Here is a 24,028-nt window from a genome sequence, read left to right as displayed (position 1 = left end):
TTCGTGAGTGAGTGTGTGTGCGTGTCTCTCCCTCTGTGTGTGTGTGTGTGTGTGTGTGTGTGTGTGTGCGTGTCTCTCCCTCTGTGTGTGTGTGCGTGCGTGTGTGTGTGTGTGTGTGTGTGTGTGTGTGTGTGTGTGCGTGTGTGTGTGTGTGTGCGTGTGGTGGGTTTTGTATTGCGCGTTCTCAGGAGGTTTTGGCTGAGCAGCGATCCGGCTGCCAAAAGTGGATGATGGGCTGCAGGTTGGCAGCAAACTTCTCTCCTCCTCTCGTAATCACTCCTGGCATCTCGTGACTTTTTATTTTCTGCTTTTGACACTTTTTCACTGGGGTGGATGAATCCTCCCGATGGCTGCAGAGTCTCCCGAGCCGCCTCCCCCTCCCCCGCACTCCAGCACGAGGTCACGTTTGAACCGGCTGCCGTGAAGCTTGACCACGATTTCATTTCATTTATTCTTTTTTTTTCTTTTTTCTTCTCCCCACCATATCATTTCACCTCTGGAGAAAAGCGCCTCTGTTTTTTTCCGATGCATCTGCTCCAAAGCCCCCCCCCCCCCACCCACCCCACCCCCGACTCCTGTACGGCTCCCATTCATTTCAATGCAGGTGCTCGCCACCCAGCGCGCACTGCGAAAACGTTTTTGACTCCCGCATCAGAGGGTCCACAGAGCATCATGTAGCACTCGCCTTCATGCTCCTGTAATACCCACGATGCATCAGGACGCATCAGCCAATCAGAAGGAGCCGAGACACAGCAGTGGTGACATACGACGCCGTCGCAAATCGCTTCGGTTGTTTTTTCTTACGAGGCTAACATATGTTTAAAATCAACACAATGTCTCGCTCTCCGATCCAAAGTTGTTGTTTTTTTTTTGTTTGTTTTTTTTGGTGGGTTTTTCTTTCCATTCATCGTGCGAACGGTTTCCATCCAAACACCGAGTGACGCTTCGTCTCGTCTCGTCTCGTCTCGTCTCGATCTGTGCGTCTATGTGTTATACGTGCTATATGCTAGCCGCTCCCCGAGCTACGCTAACAGCTCCCCGAGCTCCGAGAGCCGCCAGCTCCGGGACCCCCCGCCGGGCCGTGCGCGGGTTTAAGGTGTCCGTGTTAACAAGCTGGTGTCGGCGGGCTCGGTACCCAGCAGCCCCGGCCCTCCCTCCCTCACTCCCCCCCGCCCCCACCCACCGCCTCTCCGTCGGCGCGCAATCTGTGCTGCGAAGAGCACAAAACATTTGGAAAATCAGCTTGATTTATTTTTACGCCGGCCGGCGAGTCGATTGCCAAGCTACACAGGGGTTTTTTAGCACACAATGTTTTTCCTTTTTTTTTCTTTTTCTTTTTTTTGCTTCATCCACTTCATTATTTATTTATCTGTTTTTTTTCTCTCTCTCTTCCCCCTACGATGTTTTGCCTGCGAATGAAATGGAAGAAGCAGAGCGGAGGGAGGGAGGGAGGGAGGGATGGGGAAGGAGGGAAAGTGGCTCACTGGAAACCATTCGTCCCGTTGTGTTACTGTTTATTGTTGTTTTTTTCTTGTTTTTTTTTTCCCGTAAATTACATATATTTCTATCCTGTTTTTTTTTTTTTTAAGGCAGCGTCACATTGAGTTAAGCACAAATTAGCCGGCGCTCCTCATGCTTCGCTCTTCATCTTTGACTTTTCAAGGACATAACTGTTATTCTATATATATCTGGGACGGATTTTTAATCATCATTAATACAAGACAACACAATTTTGACATGTTTGCCGACGGTTGTGTGGAATGATAGATCCTTTGATGATAGAATTTTACAAAAGACACGATACGAGACGCTCATCCTGGTAAATGTCGGGGAAAAAAAAAAAAGCACAATTTGAAATGAATACATCAACGATCCACAGGACTCTGGAGGGACCTGCAGGGGTTTCCACGCAGCTCTTCGTGAACGTGCACTCATTTATTCATTTCCAGGATGTTTTTCCTCTCTTTTTTTTTTCCCCCAGCGTAGCGAGCGCTGCCGACAAATATGGAGATAATGCAGAGAGAAGTTTCGCTGACGGCTCCTTGCGCTGACGATTTTTGACGCCGCTGCCTCTCGACTCCCCTGTCGTCCCCCCCCCATCCTTCTCCCCCACAACCCCTCTCACTTCCTTCTCGGCCTTTTTCTTCCTTTCTTTTCCACCAAACTTTATCTCCTCCCTCCTCCACCTCCTCCTCCCAGTCTGTACCAAGCAGCACGTAACCTTTCTGTCACCTCACAGCTGTTCGCAGGCTGTTTCGCCAATTATCACTACGCATGTACACACCGGGGTCACACACGCGCACGCACACACACACAGAGAAACGCATGCAGAGTCCTACATAACACCGACGTTTGCCTAACCGCACACAGTGACAGCAGAGTGTTTGTCATCTCCGGCAGAGTGTGTGTGTGTGTGTGTGTGTGTGTGTGTGTGTGTGTGTGTGTGTGTGTGTGTGTGTGTGTGTGTGTGTGTGTGTGTGTGTGTGTGTGTCTCTCTCTCTCTCTCTCTCTCTCTCTCTCTCTCTCGCCGTGTGGCCGCGCGAGTGTTTGCGCGCCGACGAGCCCTTTAAGGAGGAGCAGCAACATACACGCAGATGTGCCTGTAGATCCACAGGCTTCACGAGGCCATATGGCCTCCACGAAGAAAGATGGTGCGTGCGTCTGGAGCAGAGGAGGGAGGGCGCGGGGAGGAGGGGTAAAGATGGGGGGATGGGGGGATGGGGGGATGGAGGAAAGAAAGGATGGCGGAGAGGTGGAGGGGCCATGTGTGGTATGAGCTGTGCAAGCAGTTGTTGAAGTATTTCTGTGTGTGTGTGTGTGTGTGTGTGTGTGTGTGTGTGTGCGCGTGTGCGCGTGTGTGTGTTGCACCAGAGGCTCCAGGAGATTGGTTAATGGAACAAATGGTCGCGGCGGGCCGGGGAGGAAGGAACAGGCTTGCTGCTACCGCGGGCGGACGGCACGCCACGGGCGAGGGCTGCTTCATCTGGGCTCTTGCCACACACACACACACACACACCCTCTGTCCTCCCCCCCCCTCCCACCCCCGAAACACACACGCTGTGTGCTGCCATGCCCCAAAAGCAAAAAAAAAAAAAAAAAAGGAGGAGGAGGAGGCTCCTCAAGAAAGAAAAGGAAAAAAACTTTTCATTTGCAAATGAACTTGGCAGCGGCTGAGCAGAAGAAACAGTGTGTGTGTGTGTGTGTGTGTGTGTGTGTGTGTGTGTGTGTGTGTGTGTGTGTGTGTGTGTGTTTTATGGTGAGCTGCAACTGTGTGTGATCTGAGAGATGGATGGATGGATGATGACAGAGTGAGATGTGGACAAACGGGGGACATGCAGACCATAATATTCTCTTCTTCTTTTTTTTGCATTCTCTCTGACTTTGGCAAAATGAAAACAAACAAAATGTTTTTCAGGCGACGGAAAGTAGTTTGTTCACGTCACTCCAGTCGAATCTCGACTTTCTATATCATTTTACATCAATTATATCAATTGTATTTGACGTTTTCTCTTAAAATCAGCCACTTTTTAGTTTTTCTTAGGATGATGGAATATGAACAAAATGACGTAGAAATAACTGTCGATTCATTTGATTGATTGATTGATTGAAGAATAATTGACTTTATTTCAATCGTAGATTTTTCAATTATTACATTTCTTATTTTTTCGCATGTGAACTGCTGAGAAAACTCAACTTTCCCCTGCGTTCGTCACGCTGCCGTCGTCACCTCCGGATGGCGCTGTCCTCCTCCCCCTCTCCTCCTCCTCCCTCGCTCCTTCTCTCCTTCTCCTCCTCGCTTTCCTGTCGCTGCCTCGCCCAGCTGGCTTCTGTAGCCGGGAGCGACTGCAGGGCGGCCTGCTGAAAGAGCATTGTCAAACGGTGGCTTTACAGCTCTATCACACACACACACGCACGCGCACGCACACGCACACGCACACACGTGTACGTGGATGCACAGATTTGCAGCTCAGATGTCAGGCTGTAGCCAGAGGCTCGCAAGCTGGAGCGTTAAATGTGCAAAGCGACACATCTAAAGCCCCAGTCGGTGACACTCGCTAACACTGCTTCATAAAAGTACAACTAGAAACAGGAACACCTGCCCCCCCACACACCACCCCCACCACCACACACACACACATGCACACACATGCACTCACTCTGTCAGAGGGAAAATGTTAAAAGTGACAGCAGCAGAGAGGCTTTAATGCTGCACCGTGGCCTTCAAGGTCTGTCAGTGTGAACCTTTTCAAGTGTGTGTGTGTGTGTGTGCGTGTGTGCGTGTGTGTGTGTGTGTGTGTGTGCGTGCGTGCGCACGTGCCTTTATAGCAGACCGTAGAAATCAGAACAGTTTTCGTAAAGAACCCGTGTTGAATTTTTAAAAACAATTTTGATTATTATTATTATCATCATTATTATTATTATCATTATTATTATCATTATTATTATCATTATTATTATTCACCGTTCTGTCTTTTTTTTTTTTTAGAGTGTGGAGATGTTTCTTTTATTTTCAGTGAAGCCAAAGATTTTTTTTTTTTAATTTAAATCATGCATGAAATCATATATTTAAGGGCCGTAACAAAATGTGTTATTTCGTTCCTTTTTTTCAACGGATGAAATTTGGCTCATGAAAATTTCTCCAACGTGGGATTAAAAAAGGCTTCCATTCTAAATAACCAAAATAAAATAAAATCTATTTTTTTTTTTTGTAGGCCGTGCAGCAAACTGACATCACCTTTAATTAATCAAGATAATAAGATTAATTTTTTCGTCTTGAATTTAACTTTGGCTGCGAGGCTGCAAAAAAAATGACAAGTGCAGCAGTTATATGAAAAAAAATGCACATTTGATGCTCAGATAATTTTCCCTCATCTGATGCTGTGCCATCGAAAGACCGCCTCTGCTTATTTCTCTTTTACAATTAAAAATGGCGCAACGAACATCTTAAAATTTAAACCGCGGACATGAGTTCGTTTTGACCCCGGCGCTGTGAATCCGTCCGGCGAAATCCGCAGTCGGCGGCGGGTTTGAGGTCCGACGGCGACCGAATCCCGGTCAGACCGTCGGCCGGCGTGTGTTGTTTCACCCGGAGGTTCGAGCGGAGCAGGAGAAGCCGAAGAAAACAATCGTGGGCTTCAGACGCAGCATCACCACTCAGCTCAGCCGTGTCGAGTGAGCGTGTCAGCAAGAGCAACAACTGGCATGACAGACTGGTGGAGAGAGAGAGAGAGAGGGAGAGAGAGAGAGAGAGAGAGAGAGAGAGAGAGAGAGAGAGAGAGAGAGAGAGAGAGAGAGAGAGAGAGGCATGGCCTTCAGGCCTGCACACACACACACACACACACACACACACACACGTTCATAAGCTCAGTTGTGTGCAAGCCAAGATTTTGCTCGAGCGCCGGGGTGTGAGGGTGGCAATGCTGGGCCTGGGATTGGGTGAAATATGGTTTTTGTGTGTGTGTGTGTGTGTGTGTGTGTGTGTGTGAGTGTGTGTGTGTGTGTGTAAGGATGGGGGGGGGGCAGCTGCAGCCTTCATGCCCCTGGCAGTGTTGTTGTAACCAGGCAGGCCGAGGCCGTCTGCCTGCATTCTCCAACCCCCGGGCCCCCTGCCTGCTGCGCGCACACACACACACACACACACACACACACACACACACACACACACATCCGTGCGGTTATTTAAACGCTGAGCATTTTCTCAAGCGGTGTTTTCATTATTATGTCATTATTGTTGCGGGATGAATTTCACGCTTCCTATTTTCTGATCATTTCTGATTATTTTAAAACACTCAAAAAAAATTGAGGGAACAAACCAAAAAGAAAAAGAGTTAAAAAAAAAAACAAAACGAAACAAAAAAACCCTCATTGATGCTGTAATTCCCTTTTTAAAATGATCAGTGCTGCGATTCAGATGTTGATCATGTTGACGGTGCCGTCTTAATGTGGCTGCTGATGTGACGTTGCTGCTCATCCTGTAGCCTCACACACACACACACACACACACACACACACACACACACACACACACACACACACACACACACACACACACACACACACACACACAGAGTGAGACTGTAGCTGAGGGCGACGACTGATGTATACCAGCGAGAGCTCGTGCCGTGTCTGCGCTGTTGCTTGTAATTAATCTGCTGCAGCAGCAGCACTGGTGGATGAAGTGGTGGAGGATGTTTGAGATGCGGTAACTGGAGCCCAGTTTGATTTACTGGGCCGTCGTGGGAAATTAGCGCACAGTGCCTCGCAGCGAAACAGCTTCCGTTTGGTCTGCAGGAGAGTTTTTTTTATTATGATTATTTACTCCTCCACCAGCACTGCAGGGACGTGTTGTGTGTCATTTTTTCAGGGCGTGTGTGTGTGTGTGTGTGTGTGTGTGTGTGTGTGTGTGTGTGTGTGTGTGTGTGTGTGTGTGTGTGTGTGTGTGTGTGTGTGTGTGTGTCCGGTGTCAGTAAAGCGGGAGATCCAGCAGGTGGGGCCTCCTCGTCCAGGCCGACGGCAGGTGGTGGTGGTGGTGAGGTGACAGGTGGAGATTTCAGGCATCTTTGTTGCTTGTTGCCCCCCCGGCCCCCGCCCAAAAAAAACAAAAAAAAAAAACTCCATCCATTCCATCCGGTAATCCCTTCATCAAACTTCCATGAGTCCAGCCAGGACCCCGACCTGCTCAACAGGCAGTGGCCGAAAGAGAGCCAGCCCCCTGTGTGTGTGTGTGTGTGTGTGTTGGGTGGAGCAGGGCAACATTAAGCTGTATTAAGCCCTAATTAATGAGTGTGCCAGTCCATAGAAGCCAGTTATTGGATTTAGCTGCTGGAAGGAGCAGCCGCCTTAATCTCTCTCTCTCTCTCTCACACTCACTCACTCACTCACACACACACACACACACACACACACACACACACACACACACACACACACACACACACACACACACACACACACACACACACACAGCAGTTGAACCAGGTGAGAGAGAGAGAGAAGGTGTGGATTAGAGCGAGAGTGTGTGTTGTATAAGGAGGAGGTCAGAGGTCAGTGGCTGGTTGAGCAGACGAGGTGCGTGTGACGCTTCTTTCTTCGTCGCCTGTGTGTCAAAGCTTAAGTGGCTGCATCACATCAAGCTGCTCCCAACATCTGAGGCCATGACCTGGAAGTACTGATTAGCCAGCTTCCTGTTCAGAGAGGGAGAGAGAGAGAGAGAGAGAGGGAGAGGGGGAGAGAGAGAGAGAGAGAGAGAGAGAGAGAGAGAGAGAGAGAGAGAGAGAGAGAGAGAGAGAGAGAGAGAGTGAGAAACCTACAAAATGTGTGTCAGAATTCCTAGAGAATTTTGTTCAGTATTATTAAAATAGATAGAACATAGAAAATAGATGATTGTATTTCACTCCTGTTGCTGATTTTTTTTTATTATTAATATGGCATTTATAAGTGGGCGGAGCCTGTCAGTGGATCTCGAGGAAGGGGAAGAGACGGGAGAGGAAGGGAGGAGAAGAGGAAGGGGAGGAGGGGAGACAACGATAAGAAGCAGGAGAAAAAAAGGAGGAGAGGTGAAGAGGAGGAGATGAAAGGCAGGAACGGAGGAACTGGACAAGCGGGAGGGAGGGAGGTAGAGAGGGAGGAGACATGAGGGGAGAAGGCAGGGGAGGGAAGGAGGGAGGGAGGGAGGGAGGAGGCACCAGACGAAGAATTTAGAATGGAAAGGTGGAGGCATGTGAGGGGAGAAAGAGGAGGAGTCAGGAAATTAGATGAAAGTAAAAGCAAAAAGATGAGGAAGCAAGAGAGGAAGAAGGAAGGAAGAGACGAGAGGTGAGGAGGCAGGAGATGGGAGAGAAGGTAGAGGAGAGTTTCTGATGGTGATGATGGAGGGAGGGAGGAAGGGACAGGAAGGACAGGGTGGGGGTGAGGACAGGACAGGGAGGGGAGGGAGGGAGGTGGGAGGAGACGGGTGGCAGATTGTTCACCTCATGAGAGCGTAAAAACCTTTTAGCCATATTTGAGAGGTTTTTCAAAGTTAAGCTGTTTCCATCACCAGTTTTTATTGAGATAATTAGGTTTTGCGCAATTCTAGGGGTCATGAAAACACAGCCAGGCACATGGATGGATGGATGGATGTATGGATGGATGGATGGATGAGCTCAGCGCTGCCCCCTCCCACCCCGGTGATGCATCCCAGTGGTCACAGGCGGGATTTGAACCAACCAACAAACAATCCCACACTTGTTTCTTTTCTCTTTCTTTTTTTTTTTCTCCTTCTTTCAACAACAGAAGCGACTCCACTTTGCGAGCAGCTCCTGTTTGGAATTCTTCTGCTCAAATGGAGAAAAGCGTGTTCGTGTTCCCCCCACCGTTTGACATCTTGCTTTGTTTACTCTTGTGGCCAAACACTGAAGGAACGTGTGAAAGGCGGTGAACTTAATGCTGCTTTATAGCTAAAAAAAACAAAACAAAACAAAACCCAACAACAACCCGTGTGTCCGACACTTTAGAGGGCGCTATCGGACTATCGGCTGCGGAGGTCCAAACTGCCCATATGAGCTGCACACGCTCTCCCTCCGTGAATCACTGCTTCACCTCTCAGTCGCACCTCATTGTATGACTTTGCACTTGATCATATTTAAGGAAATATATGTTAAACCATTCATATTTCTCTACACACAAATTATCATTAAACCCTACGTCTAAAGCGTGTGGGTTTGTTCCAAAGAATTCTCTCGAAAAGTGAACGCTGTGCGAGACGAAACGCTGCTGCTGCTGCTGCTGCCACTCTGTGTCAACAGTGTTGACGACTTGATCTACTTCAAAGTGCAGCGATATGAAAATGTCTGTGGCCTCTCTTTCAATATTTACAACATTTGGGGTTTTATGTGAGCCAGCAGGGTGTATTCTTCTCTCATTGCTGTGTGTGCGTGTGTGTGTGTGTGTGTGTGTGCATTGCAGACTGCAGCAGTTGGACCGTCACTGTCAGAGCAGCGCCCAGCAGGTGTGTGAGCTGCTGGCCAAACAGAAGCAGCTGATGCAGGAGAGAAACACACTGACAGAGGAGGTGCACAACCTACACACAGAGGTATACACACTATACACAGACAGACAGACAGACAGACAGACAGACAGAGAGTGTGTGACTCACTAGCTGTTACTAACCGGGTGAGAGGGGGCGTCTCTGCTCTCCAGGTGCAGGTCAGAGTCGACGGCTCGCTGAGATGAAGCCAGTGAGACGCCGGCTGGACTCGAGACGTGTCTGAATCATCATCATCATCATCGTCATCGTCATCGTCACCGTCACCACCACCATCAGAAGTCTCATTGAGTCAGACGCTCCGTTTCATGTCATCCCTCCGGACCCCCAGCAGGAGAATAGTCAGTTTCGTCAGACTTCCCCAAAAAGGAAATAAGTTGGTGAAACTTATTTTTTTGTAGTCGAGCTTTTGTGAAGAAAGTCTTTCAATTGACATTTACCTATTACTGTGTTTATACACTTGTTTTTTTGTTTTAAATGTTCCATTTTATTTATGTGTGTGTCATTTTTAGCCAACAAATTAAATGTGTAAATCTCTCTAAAAAAAAAAATTCTCATCTTCTACTTTAACTAATATTGTATTGCAGTGTCTCAGTGTCTTTTACAAAATTACAGATTTTCTGAACAACAAGTATTGCAGCGGAAGGGTTAAAGTGGCAACTGCAGTTACCAGTGAAAAGCTGAAATCTTTAAAATGTGCGTGTGTGCACAGAAACACACACATGCATATGTATATATATGTATATATATATATATATATATATATATATATATATATATATATATATATATATATATATATATATATGTATATATATATATGTATACTTATTGCAACCAACTCAAGGCAAACGTCCCAAACATGACGAATCAAGCAGCAGCCCACACGGTTGCAGCAGATTGACATAGTGCTTTATTGAAGCCGTCTGTAAGAAGGAAAATAATGTGCATCCCTATCATATACATTTCATGTGTAAAAATACTTAGGATGTACAGTGTAAAAAACAGCCTCAGGGTTGATGGTAATTTGTTGTTTTCACATCCTCGCGGCCTCACTGGCCAGCAGCACTGCATCCTAACTGCATGAGGGACAAACAAACAAACAAACAAACAAACAAACAAAAAGAAGACGAAAGCCGTTTGATCGACTTGCAGGTTTTTTTTTTTTTGTTTGTTTCGTTTGGTTTTATTTTAATTAATTTTTTTCTCGGAGACAGCCGCCAGCCAACCGGGAAAACGTCTTGCGCGCGACCGTAAAGCTACCGTGGATGGACGTCGGATTTTGAAAAGAAAAACATTTACACTTTATAATATTTGCACGTTTGCCTTTTTTTTTTTTGTTGTTGTTGTTGCCGTTTTTATTTTCTCCTTAGTTTGCGGTTCTTAGGTGAATGCATCTCATGCTTGTTCATGTTAATGGTAATGATAATGATGACGATGATAGTAGAGTAGTACCAGAGGGTGGGGGATGGTAGGGGAAGGAGTTCTGTCGCTGACGTGAGGTCAAACAACTTTCAGAAATCCTTCCAAAAAACACTGTAGCCGTTCAGTAATCTGGCTGCAGATTCCTATGATTCATTTTTTTCTGAATTTTGGCCGTCTGACGCCGCCCGTTCACCACCAACGAGATCAGATCAACGCGGAGCGGCTGAGATCTTAAAAAAAAAAAAAAAAGGATCGGCCTGTTTCTTGTCGTTTTTCTTCACCACACATTTAAACATTACTGGAGTCGAATCTGTGGCGCGACAGATGTACAGTACAAACAGCAGCAGCAGCAGCCTTGAGAGTGAACACAGGGTCTCTCACTCGGCGTCCAGCAGGACCAGGAGACGCCACCTGACTCGAAACTTAAAAGTAGTTTGAGAATCTCTGCTTCAGACGGAAACTGAGGCAGATAAAGGAGTCGTCACATTATAGAGGAACTGCTAAGGGCCACCTTCCTTTACAGTCGTTTTTCTTTTTATATATATATATATATTAAAAAAAGTTGTTTATGTGGTCGTTTGTGACCTTTAAAAGTCAGCCTCTGGATGTTTCCCCGCCAGCAAAAATGAACTTTAAGTGTGCTGGGATGAAACGAGGAGGGCTGCTTGGCGCCTGGAAAACAGGATCCGAGGAGTCGCTGACATCAGTCACGCTGCCTGGTTGGTTTTTGTTTTTGTTTTTAAAGCCCAGTGGATTTTTACATTTTACTTTCTGAAGAACAACCAATTTGACTGTGGAACAGAAGCGCCCCAGGTCCTGCCAACTCTTCACATCAAAAACCAAAGTCAAAGCCATCGCTTATATGTAGCGGGAAGATGTGCTTTAAAAACATTTTGTTATTTATTTTTTTAAATAAAAACCTAAAGAAGCTTAAAAAAAAAAAAAAAATCCAAACTTTAGATGAGGCATGACGGAATGTGATTCCTTTGAATCATATATTTAAAAAAAAAAGAAAGAAAGAAAGAAAGAAAAAAGAAAAAAGTGATGGATGCGGAGGTGCTGTGGCCAGAGCTACAAAGTGGTGTTTTTTTTTATGAACTCTGCTGCTTCCTAATGATTTTGGCGGGCGTACGAGCGAGTGAGAAGCGAGGACTCCTCAGTCACCGGCAGGCCGACAGACACTGGTCAAATCAAAGCTGAAAACCTTCCAAACACTTCGCGCCGAGCGAACGCTCGCTAGCTGCTCGAGGTTTTGCCAGCTGGGCTCGATTCGGCCGCCTGAGCCAGACACCCTCAATCGATCACAGAGAAGTAGTTTTATTTTCCATCGGAGTTGCGCGGAGTTGTGACACCGGGGCTGCTTAGCACGGACACAACCGTCCTGTGTCGTCGTGCTTCCTTCCACTTCAATTTTGTATTTTGTTTATGTATTTATTTATGTATTTATTTTTGCGCACGCGCACTTAAAGCAAACGGATGAATGTGCAAGAGTAAAGCGTTACAGACCCGGAGAGCAGCAGCAAGTGTCATAATATAAGAGATATCTGGAAATTAAAAAAAAAAGAGGAGGCATTTATTTTTCTTAAAGAACAAAACACACACACGCACGCACGCGCGCCCGCACACACACACACACACGCACACACACACACACACAAACTTAAAACTGTGGAGTGAAACACACCTACACCCACTCTGCTACCCCCCCACCCCCACCCCTCCCAAAAAAACGAAAAATAACACCAAATAAATTATATAGAAAATAAATTCAAGTTATCCATTGGTGATAAAAACATTCAAATAATAATTAATAAATATACTGGAGTACAGTTCTCTACGTTCCCTCTTCACACCTGCTCATCCGCAGTCACTGAGGGCGACGACTTTCACATCGTGACGTTTCCCTTGCAACTTTTACATTTTCCACAAATCTGATATCCTTATTTAAGTGCTCATGTTAGGGTTGTTGTTTTTTTTTTTTGTTTCGTTTTTTTTTTGTGGTCAACTAAAAGGCTTTTAGAAGAAAAGGAAACTCAAGGGGATTTAAAAAAAAAAAAAAAAAAAAATCTCACCCAGACGTGACGGCACACGTTGCCAACAGAGACGACTTCACGTTTATCATTACAATCAATTGTCTTCACCCGGCGGCCAAGCTCGAACACCCCAAGGACCTTTTCTTCTCCCACATTCACAGTTACGCTCTCTCAACAGTAGCATATTTCCTATCCAGAACATTTGACATATTATACAGCATGGAAGAATATGATCAATGTGCCAATCTGCTCAAGAGCTAATTGAAAGTGCCAGTTTAACTTGGAATGTGACTGGACAAAACCCTCGTGCCCTTCATACTTGTGGACCAATCAGATGTGGCCTCCAGCGGTTAAGCTAAACTCTGGCTAAAGCCCTCTTTCTAGTCTTCTTCCGTGTTTTTTTGGTCCCTACAAACAACCAGAACAACCTAATTTCATCACAACTCAAAAGAAGGTGAGTGACTGTGGGATCGTGAGAACAGCTGGATTGATCTGTCTGAAGCTGCTCATTAAAAAGATTTCAGAATCCAAATCTTAGTGATCCAACTGCGGTGCAGCGGATCACAAATCCAACTCTCATGAAGATTTTTCTCTTGGGAAATTTTTTACCAGAAGCATCTTTTGCACCCTCCCACTTAAAATCCAAACTGATCTGCACTCTGCTCAACCCTTCCTTCCTTCTGTCTTTCATTCCTTCCGCAGAGACACCAATGAGCCAACGCCTAGAAAACTCTCATCTATCCCCAACGTGTCCGGTCGCCGCCTGGCTGTCACACTTTTGGTCACAAAACACACACAAACATGAGTAAAAGAAAGCCTGGAGCGGGAAGGCCAACCTGCTTTCCCTCCTACATTCTTCAGCCATTATTTTCCCATTTCATAATTATGTATTTCTCTCTCTCTTTTTTTTTTTCTCCTCTCAGCCTGAAGAAATTTTTTTTGTTTTTAATCCCTCTAAAATAATGTAACAGTAGAAAAAAGTTAAATATAAACCTGATGAGTAGAACAATAAATAGAACATATGTAATAATAATTATAGTAATAATGATGATAATAATAATAATAAGCTTTGCTGTGATTGGTGTAAACCCTTCACCATTGGTGTGTACCTCCTTAGAAAAGAATCTCGCAGGAATCCAGCTTTCACCTCCCTTATCCGTGTATCACATAAATATTTCTCTCCTACCACTGCTGGACTTTTTAATTCCCTTTCCATCTGGAGAATCTGTTCCTGCTGCTGTTTCCCTTTCCTGCACGACAAAAAAAAAAAAAACAACCAAAAAACAAGACAATTACAGTGCGAGCGTCCCACAGCCGTGACGACAGCGCGTGTCGCCGTAAAGCTTTTTTCCTTTCACCATTATCGTCACATAGTACCGCTTCAAATTCATTTCTTTCCCTTTTTGGGGGGGACAAAAAAAAAAGAAAAAGATATCCCGTGTGTGTGTGTAGAGCATAAATAAATAATAAATAAGAAAACTTTGGAAGGGGCGGGAAAACATTCAAGCCAAACGCTTCTTCTCCTTTTCACCTCAGCGACACATTTACCTACCGCCCTGCACTGCATTTTGGGTAATGTAGTAAAGCTAATAGTTTGGGGAGCTTCGTTCGGCCGACCTGCTGTGCTTTGACATGTGTACCTCTCACACACACACACACACACACACAAACACACACCGCGTCCTATCATGGAAAACCCACAGGAGTGTTAGCAGTACATTGGAAGCGGCGACACCGTCGGCCTGATGACTTTGTTGGCGCCTGTATCTTGATCTGCAGCATTGAGCTAGTAAGAGTAGCACCGGGTCTTAATAGTAGCATTAGTGGTAATAAAAGTCGTAATAGGAGCAGTAAGACCTGTAGTCATTGTGGTGAGTATTTGTCATAGCAGCAAGAGGAATGAATTGCACGACACGAACCTGAGTCAAATCCTTCCCAACGTGGCCAGGCAGCCTCAATCAACCCCAGAGCTTTTTCATGAGAAGATGTAAAAATCAGGCCTGTATGTGTGTGTATGTGTGTGTGTGTGTGTGTGTGTGTGTGTGTGAGGGTGTGTGTGTGTCTTTGAGTCCGAGTTCTGCCTGTTTTGTCTGTGAAAAAAGCCTGAGTTGCAACCGGTAACGGCAGTGTGGGTTCTGACTGACGCAAGAAAACGCTTCGACGCAAATGGAAGCGACGCCGCTTGGGGGAGAAACAAAAGAGCCGATCTGAGCCGTCGCTCAGTCGTCACAGTCGATCGAGCGGCCGAATCTGACGAGTCTGGAAGGATCGGCACACGTATCAAAACACAGCAGGCCATCGGCGGGGGATCACGTCCACGACCAATCACGCTGCGGTCGGGATCTGGGTGGGGTCGCAGTGCAGGGTCGCTGCTAATCTACCTTGTCTGGAGGTTTTTAAACAGGAATAAATAAGCAAAAAAAAAAAACCCCAAAAAAAACACACAAAGAGAAAAGACGAGAAGCCGACTGGAGAGGTGAAGAGGAGAGAAGCGGAGGGTGGGGAGGGGTGGGGTGCCGAAGCCTTCAAAGTCCGGCTCATTCTGGGTCGGTCCAAAGCTGTGGGTGGGCGTGGCCGAGGAGGCCAAGCTGCGATGATGTCACCGCCGTGACGGACAGTTCATTCCCGCCCGCTGGCCGAGTAGGAGAACTGCGGGAAGTGTGGTCTCCTCTCGTTGTCCAGACAGTCCATGCCGTCCTCGTCGACTGTTGAGAGGGACACACACACACAAGTTGGAGCGCTTTTCCTCAAACTGCAGCAGACGCTCTGCATCGTCGCAGATTAAAACACACCGAATGATTAAATTAGCGCCCGTGTTTCTTTTGATGCGTCAATCATGTGCTAACTAACGAACTGACGTGTGACCTACAAAAAACAAGCGGAGCCTCACATTAGCGGTGGAGAAACACATTGGTTCCAACCATGCATAATTCAGCGTGGAGCGCCCTTTTTTTTTTCTCTCTCTTTCTCCCCCCCCCCCCACCCGCCGCCGCCTCTCCTGAGGAGCCTGCAAAGAAGCTGTGTGTGGCCCGAGGACCATTACCAAGACACTCCAATAAAACACACTGGAGTGTGTGTTTGACTCAGTTCTTTATTTGTGTGGAGCAAACACAAAGTCAAACTGCACAAAAGCGAATGGCTTTGGGTTTTTTTTTTTTTGTAAAAATGACACCTTTGTTTTTTAACGTGACAAACTATACAAAACCATTAGCTGGCAGGAAGGCATGCTTACATTTCTCTGGCGGGGTGATGGTGATGGTCTGCGCCGTGAACTCCTCGTCAAAGTACCTGGTGTCCGTCTCCGACGTCACCTGAGGCTTGAAGGGAGGACCCAGCTGAGACAAGAGAGGGACAAAGAAAGAGGAGGAGAACAAGTTGAAACGCGTGTAGAATGACCTCGGTGCACCACGACATTTACCCACAAGCTGTAATATTGTTTTCACGTATATGATGCCATCATTTTAAAACAGGAGCCACCTTCTTATCGTAGACGTCCTGCCAGTCGATGCCCAAGAAGAAACTGTGTCTCATTATTTCTTTCGCATCGTCCGGTCCTCCGCCGAGACTGGTGGACAGAAAAGATGCGTTTTCAACTTTACAAATAATGTCATTTTAAACATGTTCAAACATAGGTCACGGGTTCGATTCCCAGGGTCTGTTGTGGGAGGAATTTGTTTTTCCATTCGAGAAAGAGGCAAAGAGACAAAACAATCTGGAAATATTTTCCAAAGGCCTGGAAAAAAAACAATCAAATTGATTTTTTAATTTTTCTTTCACTGAATCAAAAGCGAGACGCACCGTTTGTTGGGGTCTTTGATGAGCAGGCCGGACAGCAGCGACTTGGCGTCGGCCGACAGCGTGCGCGGGAACTTGATGTCCTCCATGAGGATGAGCTCAAAGAGCTTCTCGTGGTCCTGGTTGTAGAAGGGCAGGCGGCCGCACATCATCTCGTAGGTGACCACGCCCAGACCCCACCAGTCCACCGCCCGGCCGTAGTCGTTGTCCTCCAGGACCTGCGGCGGCACACACACACACACACACACACACACACACACACACACACACACACACACACACACACACACACACACACACACACACACACACACACACCGTTAGACAGGACGCCACTTGTTTTTTTTGTTTTTTTTAAATCGGACATCTGCTTTTTTTCTGCACTTTTAACTTTAATTGGACCGTGCAGGGTGGCCTGAAGGTACCCAATCAAAAGCCAGATGAGCCGAGAACGGCTACAAAAGCGGAGTCGGCCGGTTTGTAATTTGGCTCAAGGGACGTTGGCGGCGGGGAGGGGGAGAAAAAGAAGCGTCTCCCAAAAAGTGAACACGAGTCAGAGTGAAATACAGAGGCAAACATCGAGGGATGGCGCCTCTTCACAGGCGGTGAGGGGGGTCCATGTGTCGCCGTGACCCACGAGATCATCCTCCCCCACCACCAGCGGTGGTTCCTGCCAGCTTCTTCTCGCAACTGATCTTCCGCTGGCAGGGACAGAGAAGAACGTCCCTGGACCTGGATGGAGGTAGACGGGCAGGCAGGAGGAGTTCTTCGAACCATCGCGGCAACCAAGCGGACGGCGCGCGGGTTCCGCCATCAAAGAGCTCCTGCACCCACCCACCCACATCCCCCAACCCACAGTGTTCTCACTTGTCTCCGTGTCATGTGACTGCCGCACGTTCATCTCTGCAAGAGTTTATCGAGCGAGACGAGACTTTAGATATTTTACCCAAAGTAGTTTAAAAAAAAACCTTTGACGGCGCAACTGGATGAAACGGAGCCTTGAATGCAAATTTTAAATGCGTGCCAGTGTCGAGTGACTCTGTGTGTGTGTGTGTGTGATAGAGAGAGAGAGAGAGAGAGAGAGAGAGAGAGAGAGAGAGAGAGAGAGAGAGAGAGAGAGGGAGAGAGAGACACTCGCACACGCGTGCGCGTGGGGCTGGAGAGCAGCCAGAACAGCATATGTTTAACATCTCGCCAATAATAATAACATCTCACTCACTGTTAATAATGGAGCGGTTGCAGGATGGACACGAAAACAGGCACGCAAAGAAATAGACAAAAACAAATGTGCAAACAAAATGCATGTAGAAAAACAGATTACAGACTTAACAATAATGATAATTATCTTGGGGGGGTGTGGGGGGGGGTGAAAGAAGAAGAGCGGAAACGCAGTAATAAAATCGGAGAGAGCGCAATGAATTTTAATGCCTGCCATCAGCACTGAGAGAGTCGAAACTTGACAGATGCAGATAATGTTGCTGGCAAAGTATATATGTATATATATATATATATATATACACATACACAAAGAACTACATGAGGAGGCTGTGTCGTTCCCCTTCAAGCACCGTCGCGCTCCCATGGCTAATCATCCTGAGCAGCATCACAATTATTCATCCCAAAAAACAGCAACATCTTTAGCCCGCTGTTTACAGCCTCCAGCCAGCCTCCTGCAAATGTGTTGCACCTTCCACGTATTTTGGAAGGAGGCGAAAACAAGGCGACGCCAGGCTGGTTTCAGCCTGCTGATGGCATAATACTTTTATTGCATAGTAAGCATGGACAAAAGTCCGACCAAACACACATGGACACCCTTGAGCTCCTTAGAAGCTTTTGTTTCCCTGGTTTCAAAACAAAACTGACTGCGAACTTCCATTAAATGCGATGCACCACTGTCCTTTTACGGGATTAATTCAATTTCATTAGATAAATATGCAGCCAACGAACATCCGTGTGACTCAACCCTGATATATTTAATAAGTTCATGAGCTCAGCTCTCAGATGATACAGTTATATTTTGATTTCACTAAGAAATGGGCTTGTTGGAAGCGTTTATACAGCATGTTGGAAAACGCAGGATCCACTGTACTTGTCATATACTGTATTGTATATATGGGAGTGCATCTGGGAGCTTGGCTCAGTCATTATGAGCTGTTTTTTTTTCTCTCCCCTTTCTTCCTCTTTCTTCCTCCTGATGTGTTTTTACTAAAACTTTTTGTTCTCGATGTTTAAGTACAAATAACGCAAAACAAACAGGCCAGCTGAGCCAAGATCCTCACAGCAGGAGGACACAGATATCAGGGGGAGAGACACGGCACCTGCTGCTGTGGCAGCTGCCGCAAGCACACAAAAATGATATGAAATGCAAAAATTTAACCCACTTAACATGCTCAAAAACTCACCAGATTTGGCAAGCAGGTCAGAATTGGCGAAGAAGTTCATAAAATGAAGAGAAAATGGCAAGATTGGGCTCTATAGTGCCCCCTACAGACACCCAAAAACACTTGAATGGCCCTGGAGGCCACTGGGATGGTTATAGAGACATGGGACAAAAACAGTTGGGTCACAGTTAGACTCCTCATATCAATATCTATATTGATTTATTGACTTGTCTTCGACTTCGGTGTTTACCCTTTTAACAAACTTCTCTAGGTCTCAATAAAGTTATCCGAATTTGAATTTGAATTGAACTGAACTGACGGTTCCCACGCACAAGCCGACCGCTTCGTAAACATGAAACGTGTCTGCGTGAGATGTTCCGCATTGCAGGAGTCATTAATATTTCCAAACACTGCTTTTCATGCCACTCAGTGTGGTATTGGGGTGAACTGTTGCTGAGAGAGGCCACAGAGAGCTGGTCATTAGCTGGCTGAGCACACACACACACACACACACACACACACACACACACACACACACACACACACACACACACACACACACACACACACACACACACACACACACACACACACACAATGCGCTAGAGTGCTAACGAAGCAGGCTGCTGAAGCCTTTCAGTCTGGGTGAGTCAATGTGTGCGTGGAAACAAATGAGAGAGTTTATACCAGTCACTCACACGCACATGCATGCTTGTGTGTGTGTGTGTGTGTATGTGAGAGGGAATTAAGCTGGTCACCCTGTTGGCAGCTGCAGAGAAGAGCCGAGGAGACGGAGCACGCCGCCAGCTCCAGATATACTATTGATTGGTACGGCTGGAGGGATAACACTGGCTTAGACTGCTGGGAGACTGTCATGAACGGCACGCACACACACACACACCCTCACACACACACACACACCCTCACAGACACAGAGACACGCGGCAGATGGAATATTTATCCACTCTCATCAAATTCATAAAGTTTCTGAGAAGAGGGAAGGCAGACTCGGGGATGTTTGGTGCTGTTTCAGTCCCTGCACCTGAAGGAAGGACACGCGTGCACGTTTGTGCACGCATGTCGCAAGCTGCAGGTCGTTTCCATCATACTTGCATGTGCGCACACATGTGTGTCAAGTCTAAAAAAAAAAGGAGGGGTGGGGGGGGGCTGAAGGAAACTGCCCAGTTGGGCATGTATATGTATGGGTGACACTATAAGAATGCGTGCATGTGCACTTCATCCTCATTTGTGCATGCGTGTCCTGAGACCAAAGAAAGTGGTGGCAGCTCGGTTGTAAGCAGGGAGCAGATTAATCCACACAGAGCCAGAACGCTGCCCTACAGCCCGAGGCACGGAGGCAAGGGTGTGTGTGTGTGTGTGTGTGTGTGTGCTTGGGTGAAAGAGAGAGTGAACAAACAATTAGGACAAGAAAGACAAGCTGAAGAGGGATGAGATGAGGAGGTCCTGTCCTGCTTCGGTCCCCGTTGGGGCGGCCATGTGGCAGCTCCACACTGCTGACAGGACGGAGGCTTTGGCAGCCTGGACGGGACGGGACGGCGCGCACACACACACACACACACACACACACACACACACACACACACACACACACACACACACACACACACACACACACACACACACACAGCCCGTGGCTGCACAAGCCCAGATACACAGCAGGCTACAGGGAACACAAACAAACACACACAGCAGCAGCTATGAACACACAATCCTCCTCCTCCTCCTCCTCACACGGTGACCTGGCCACCAAACTGGCATCAGCACATTTCTGCAGCGCTGCACCAATAGCTGCGTTTCCATTACCCCGAGAATTGAGCGAAACCTAAATATCGCAATAAAAAACTTGTAATGGAAACACCTGAACTTGGAAAAAACACCCTCAAATATGGCTAAAAGGTTTTGACGCTCTCATGAGGTGGTTTTTCCAGACGTGTCCACATACAGGAATATCGCAAAGTGTCATGGAAACACTTTTGCCGCCAGCGGACGTGACGTACGGGGTCACGTGACCAGTTCACCTCAAGTGAAAATGCCGCCTTAAATTTGGACGGAGGAGAAGACGGAATATTTTTTTTTTACAGGTAATCAAAGATAAAAATACAACAACCATTCTTGACAGCAGACAACATCGAAATGCAGATTTATTGCAAAATGTTTTGTTCCTCCATCCTCCTCAAAGTGGGGGTGAGATTTGACGAGAATTACGGCTTACGCGATCCACACCGTTCAGTGGAAACACCTGCAAATCGCAATTGTACTTTTAGAAATATCACTTTTATTTTGCGACAAAGGGAACGTAGCTACTGACTCCACTAACTTCCTCAAAACGTTTACATTGATGCAAACCACAGTTGACGAGCACAACATGCCGGGCGAATGAAAAAACAAACAAACGTGGAGACGGAGCGAAGCTTCAGCGCGACAACTCGGGAGACAAAAGGAAGAGCCGCGTAAATGATTGGAGCGACTGGAGGAGAAACAGGTGTCATCTGTGATCCTCTTCCACCGCTTTACACCTTAAACTGCTCATTGTTCATTGATGTCGCATGTTTCTTTCGTCTTTTGTCGAACATCTTCGAGAAGAGAAGCAGCGGCAGCAGCGCTGATCGTTTTTACGAGCCCGGCTCTTCTTCTTCTTCTTCTTCACTTTGCCGCTCTGGCATTTGCAGAAGAAAAAAAAAACCCTCAGCTGGACGCGCAAACGCAGACTCGCAACCCATTTTTTTTTTCTCATTGGCTCCTCATCTGCCCTCGCCGGAACCGCCGTTGAATTTTTTTTTTTTTCCCTCGGCAGCGGTAACCCTGAAATATTTCCTCTCCCTTCTCATCTTCCTCTGTCTTCAACCCCACCTCCCCCCTTTTCCGTTTTTAATCCCGGCTACTTTGCATCTCTGTAACTTGGCTCGGAGCGAACTGTGTTATTTTTACACGCGGGCGGGCAGAGCAGAGCGAGCAGAGCGTGCGGGCGGGCGGGCGGGCGGGCGGGCGAGTGGCGGCGGCGGTGTAGATTTCCAGGTTTTTTTGCGAGCACCTTCCTCCAACCTCGCCCATCTGCCGCCATCTGCCTTTCTTTAGCCTGCACTTTCTACTGCAATCACACATGCAGAACGCACGCGCGTGCACGCACGCACGCACACACACACATCAACGCACGCAGACCCACATCTTGTGAAAAATAACCAACAGCCTCCAATCAGCTTTTGGCACCCAAAGGAAAGGACTCTTAAAAAAAAAGAGAGAGAGAGAGAGAGAGAGAGAGAAAAAAAAGCGCACAAAATGCTGCGCCAAATTGTCCTCCGTACTTTTTCAAGTGGGATATACACTCTGCCTTTCCCCTCCCGCCTTCATCTCCACATCTACATCGCCCACGGTCCTGCGCCGCTCGTGCCAGTCGATTCGCTGGCCTTCGAGCGCGGCGGCGGCGGCGGCAGCGCTGATGGCTGGACAGAGGACGGCTGGGAGAGAAAAAAAATATTACGCCAAATAATAATTAAAAAAAAAAAAAGACTATTTCAAACGCTGTGCTGTTTCCCAGCCGACCGGCCAGTCTCGCTCATTTGCAGCCGCCGCGTGTTCACCGCTGATATTCAGGGAGGTAAATAATATGTGCGGGCGTCAATTTCCTCTGGTGGAAATCAGAGTCCTCGCAGGGTGAGAGAGAGAGAGAAAGTGAGAGAGAGAGAGGACCTTGATCGTCCCTCGCATCTGAAACTAGGGGGCGGGGGAGTTGGGGGGGGGTGTCTGAGCCAACGCCGGATCTCCTACACAGCTCCTGCAAGCAGCCAGGCAGACAGACTTGCGTCAGGGATGTACATCCGCTGGCGGAACACGCGGTTTCTAATAATGGAACTCTCCGTCGGGATGCAGATGGTTCCCACTTCGGTCCAAAGTTTTCAAACGGGGCCGAGCAAAGTTAGATTTCGCTTAAATGATAATTGTGGATCTTAAAGAGAAGCTTTGGTCGTCCTAAGATGAAGAAAAAACTCATATTTAGCCCTGTGTTTGCAGCCAGGTGACTGCTGCATGCTTTTTCGACTGGTGGTGCCACAATGGGTTGTGACAGAGGGGTCAGAGCAGCAGCAGGTGGATGGAGTGTTTTGGTGACCCACCTCATAGGAGGAAAAAAAAATATGTCTTTGAAGTCCCAGTGTTTAGCTCTTTATTGAAATGACTCTGGAAACACTGAAAAAATAGATGGGATGCAGCTATTTTATGACTGACTTACTATTAACATCATTATCACTGGGTTAGACCTTCCGCATGTTTGCAAGGGAACATAAAAACCAACATCTGGCTGGAGGTGGTGCCACGGAGGCCACGCTGCCCTTTGTGACATCACAGAGGGGTAACTCACCCGCACGACAGGTGCGCGTAGTGATTTAAACAGGGGCCCAAAAAAATTGACAGGTGCAACCTGAGTGAATACAACTCCACCAGAAAATGGTGAGAAGAACCTCAACCTCCATCATGTCCTTCAGGGTTGATTAGAAAACGTCTCAAATGCAAATCATGGTACTTTATCTTTAATAAACTTCCAGCGGCGTATAAAAGAGTCATAAAGAAAACCATGAAAAATGAGGAACTGAAGGACGGAAGTGCTCAACATTCAGGTGATACTAATGGTGGAGAAAATCAACCCACCTCGGGTGCAAGGTACTCTGGCGTGCCACAGAAGGTTTTCATGGTAGCAGCGTCTGTGATGCCCTCCTTGCAGAGGCCGAAGTCCGTGATCTTCATGTGTCCGTCCTTGTCCAGCATCAGGTTCTCCAACTGAGGGGACAGCGAGACGGCGTCAGCTGAGCAACTTTCACAGTGGGGGTTTGATCAGGAATCAGGGTGAAGACACGGATGAAGAGACGTGGAAGTGAACTGGGAGAGTCGTGTGACACTGTACTGGCTGCACGTTTGATCCTCTCGCATATCCTAAAAAACCACCAAAAATATTTTTTTTCAACACACACTTGTTATACAAACTGTGCAGCCGCCGCAGTGTGTTACACGGCTTCTCGAAGGTGGAGCGAAGGTTTCAGCTCCAGACTGAGCAGCAGAGGTAGCAGAGAGTTGCTGCATTATCCATCACAATGACAGGAGACCGCGCACACAAACACACAAACAGCACAAACAGCACAAACAGCACAACCCCAAATTGCGAGCAGAGGAGAGAAATAAGCTCGGGGCCTGTAGGGAAGCCACTCAGCCTTTTAATTTTAATGGCTGGAGTGTTTTTTTCTTTCTCCCCCCCCCCTCCTCTCTTTTTCTGCTTCACCCTCTCTCTCTCTCTCCCTCTCTCACTCTGCTTTTCTGTTTTCTTGGATGCTGCGAGCAGCGTTGGGGCCAAGGCTGCCGGG

General features: G+C 47.2%; 2 protein-coding genes and 1 long non-coding RNA gene across 5 annotated transcripts in view; 2 read left to right on the top strand and 1 right to left on the bottom strand.

Annotated features, from left to right (window-relative positions):
• sdccag8 (SHH signaling and ciliogenesis regulator sdccag8) overlaps nucleotides 1–9,576 on the top strand; it is a 41,207-nt gene extending 31,631 nt beyond the window's left edge. For both annotated transcript variants that reach the window (XM_076050841.1, XM_076050843.1), the window contains 2 exons: nucleotides 8,947–9,073; nucleotides 9,181–9,576. In XM_076050841.1, coding sequence (XP_075906956.1) covers nucleotides 8,947–9,073; nucleotides 9,181–9,213 — 160 coding nt within the window. In that variant the 3' untranslated portion in view covers nucleotides 9,214–9,576. The remainder of the gene's footprint in view (nucleotides 1–8,946; nucleotides 9,074–9,180) is intronic.
• On the top strand, nucleotides 5,108–6,580 carry LOC142904623 (uncharacterized). The gene is made up of 2 exons (XR_012929434.1): nucleotides 5,108–5,213; nucleotides 5,268–6,580. It is a non-coding gene; the product is annotated as an uncharacterized LOC142904623 (long non-coding RNA).
• Nucleotides 9,577–10,205: 629 nt separating the features above from the next.
• akt3a (v-akt murine thymoma viral oncogene homolog 3a) overlaps nucleotides 10,206–24,028 on the bottom strand; it is a 50,053-nt gene continuing 36,230 nt past the window's right edge. For both annotated transcript variants that reach the window (XM_076050856.1, XM_076050857.1), the window contains 5 exons: nucleotides 23,322–23,450; nucleotides 16,282–16,496; nucleotides 15,961–16,048; nucleotides 15,716–15,818; nucleotides 10,206–15,188 (listed from right to left, as the gene is read on the bottom strand). In XM_076050856.1, the coding sequence (XP_075906971.1) occupies nucleotides 15,103–15,188; nucleotides 15,716–15,818; nucleotides 15,961–16,048; nucleotides 16,282–16,496; nucleotides 23,322–23,450 (621 nt within the window). In that variant the 3' untranslated portion in view covers nucleotides 10,206–15,102. The remainder of the gene's footprint in view (nucleotides 15,189–15,715; nucleotides 15,819–15,960; nucleotides 16,049–16,281; nucleotides 16,497–23,321; nucleotides 23,451–24,028) is intronic.

Source organism: Nelusetta ayraudi, unplaced genomic scaffold (assembly GCF_046127955.1).
Source record: "Nelusetta ayraudi isolate G7.1 ecotype Tasmania unplaced genomic scaffold, CSIRO-AGI_Nayr_v1 ptg000130l, whole genome shotgun sequence".
NCBI classification, from domain to species: Eukaryota; Metazoa; Chordata; class Actinopteri; order Tetraodontiformes; family Monacanthidae; genus Nelusetta; species Nelusetta ayraudi.
Note: the sequence above shows the minus strand (reverse complement) of the source record. Positions and strands in the feature narration are given on the sequence as shown.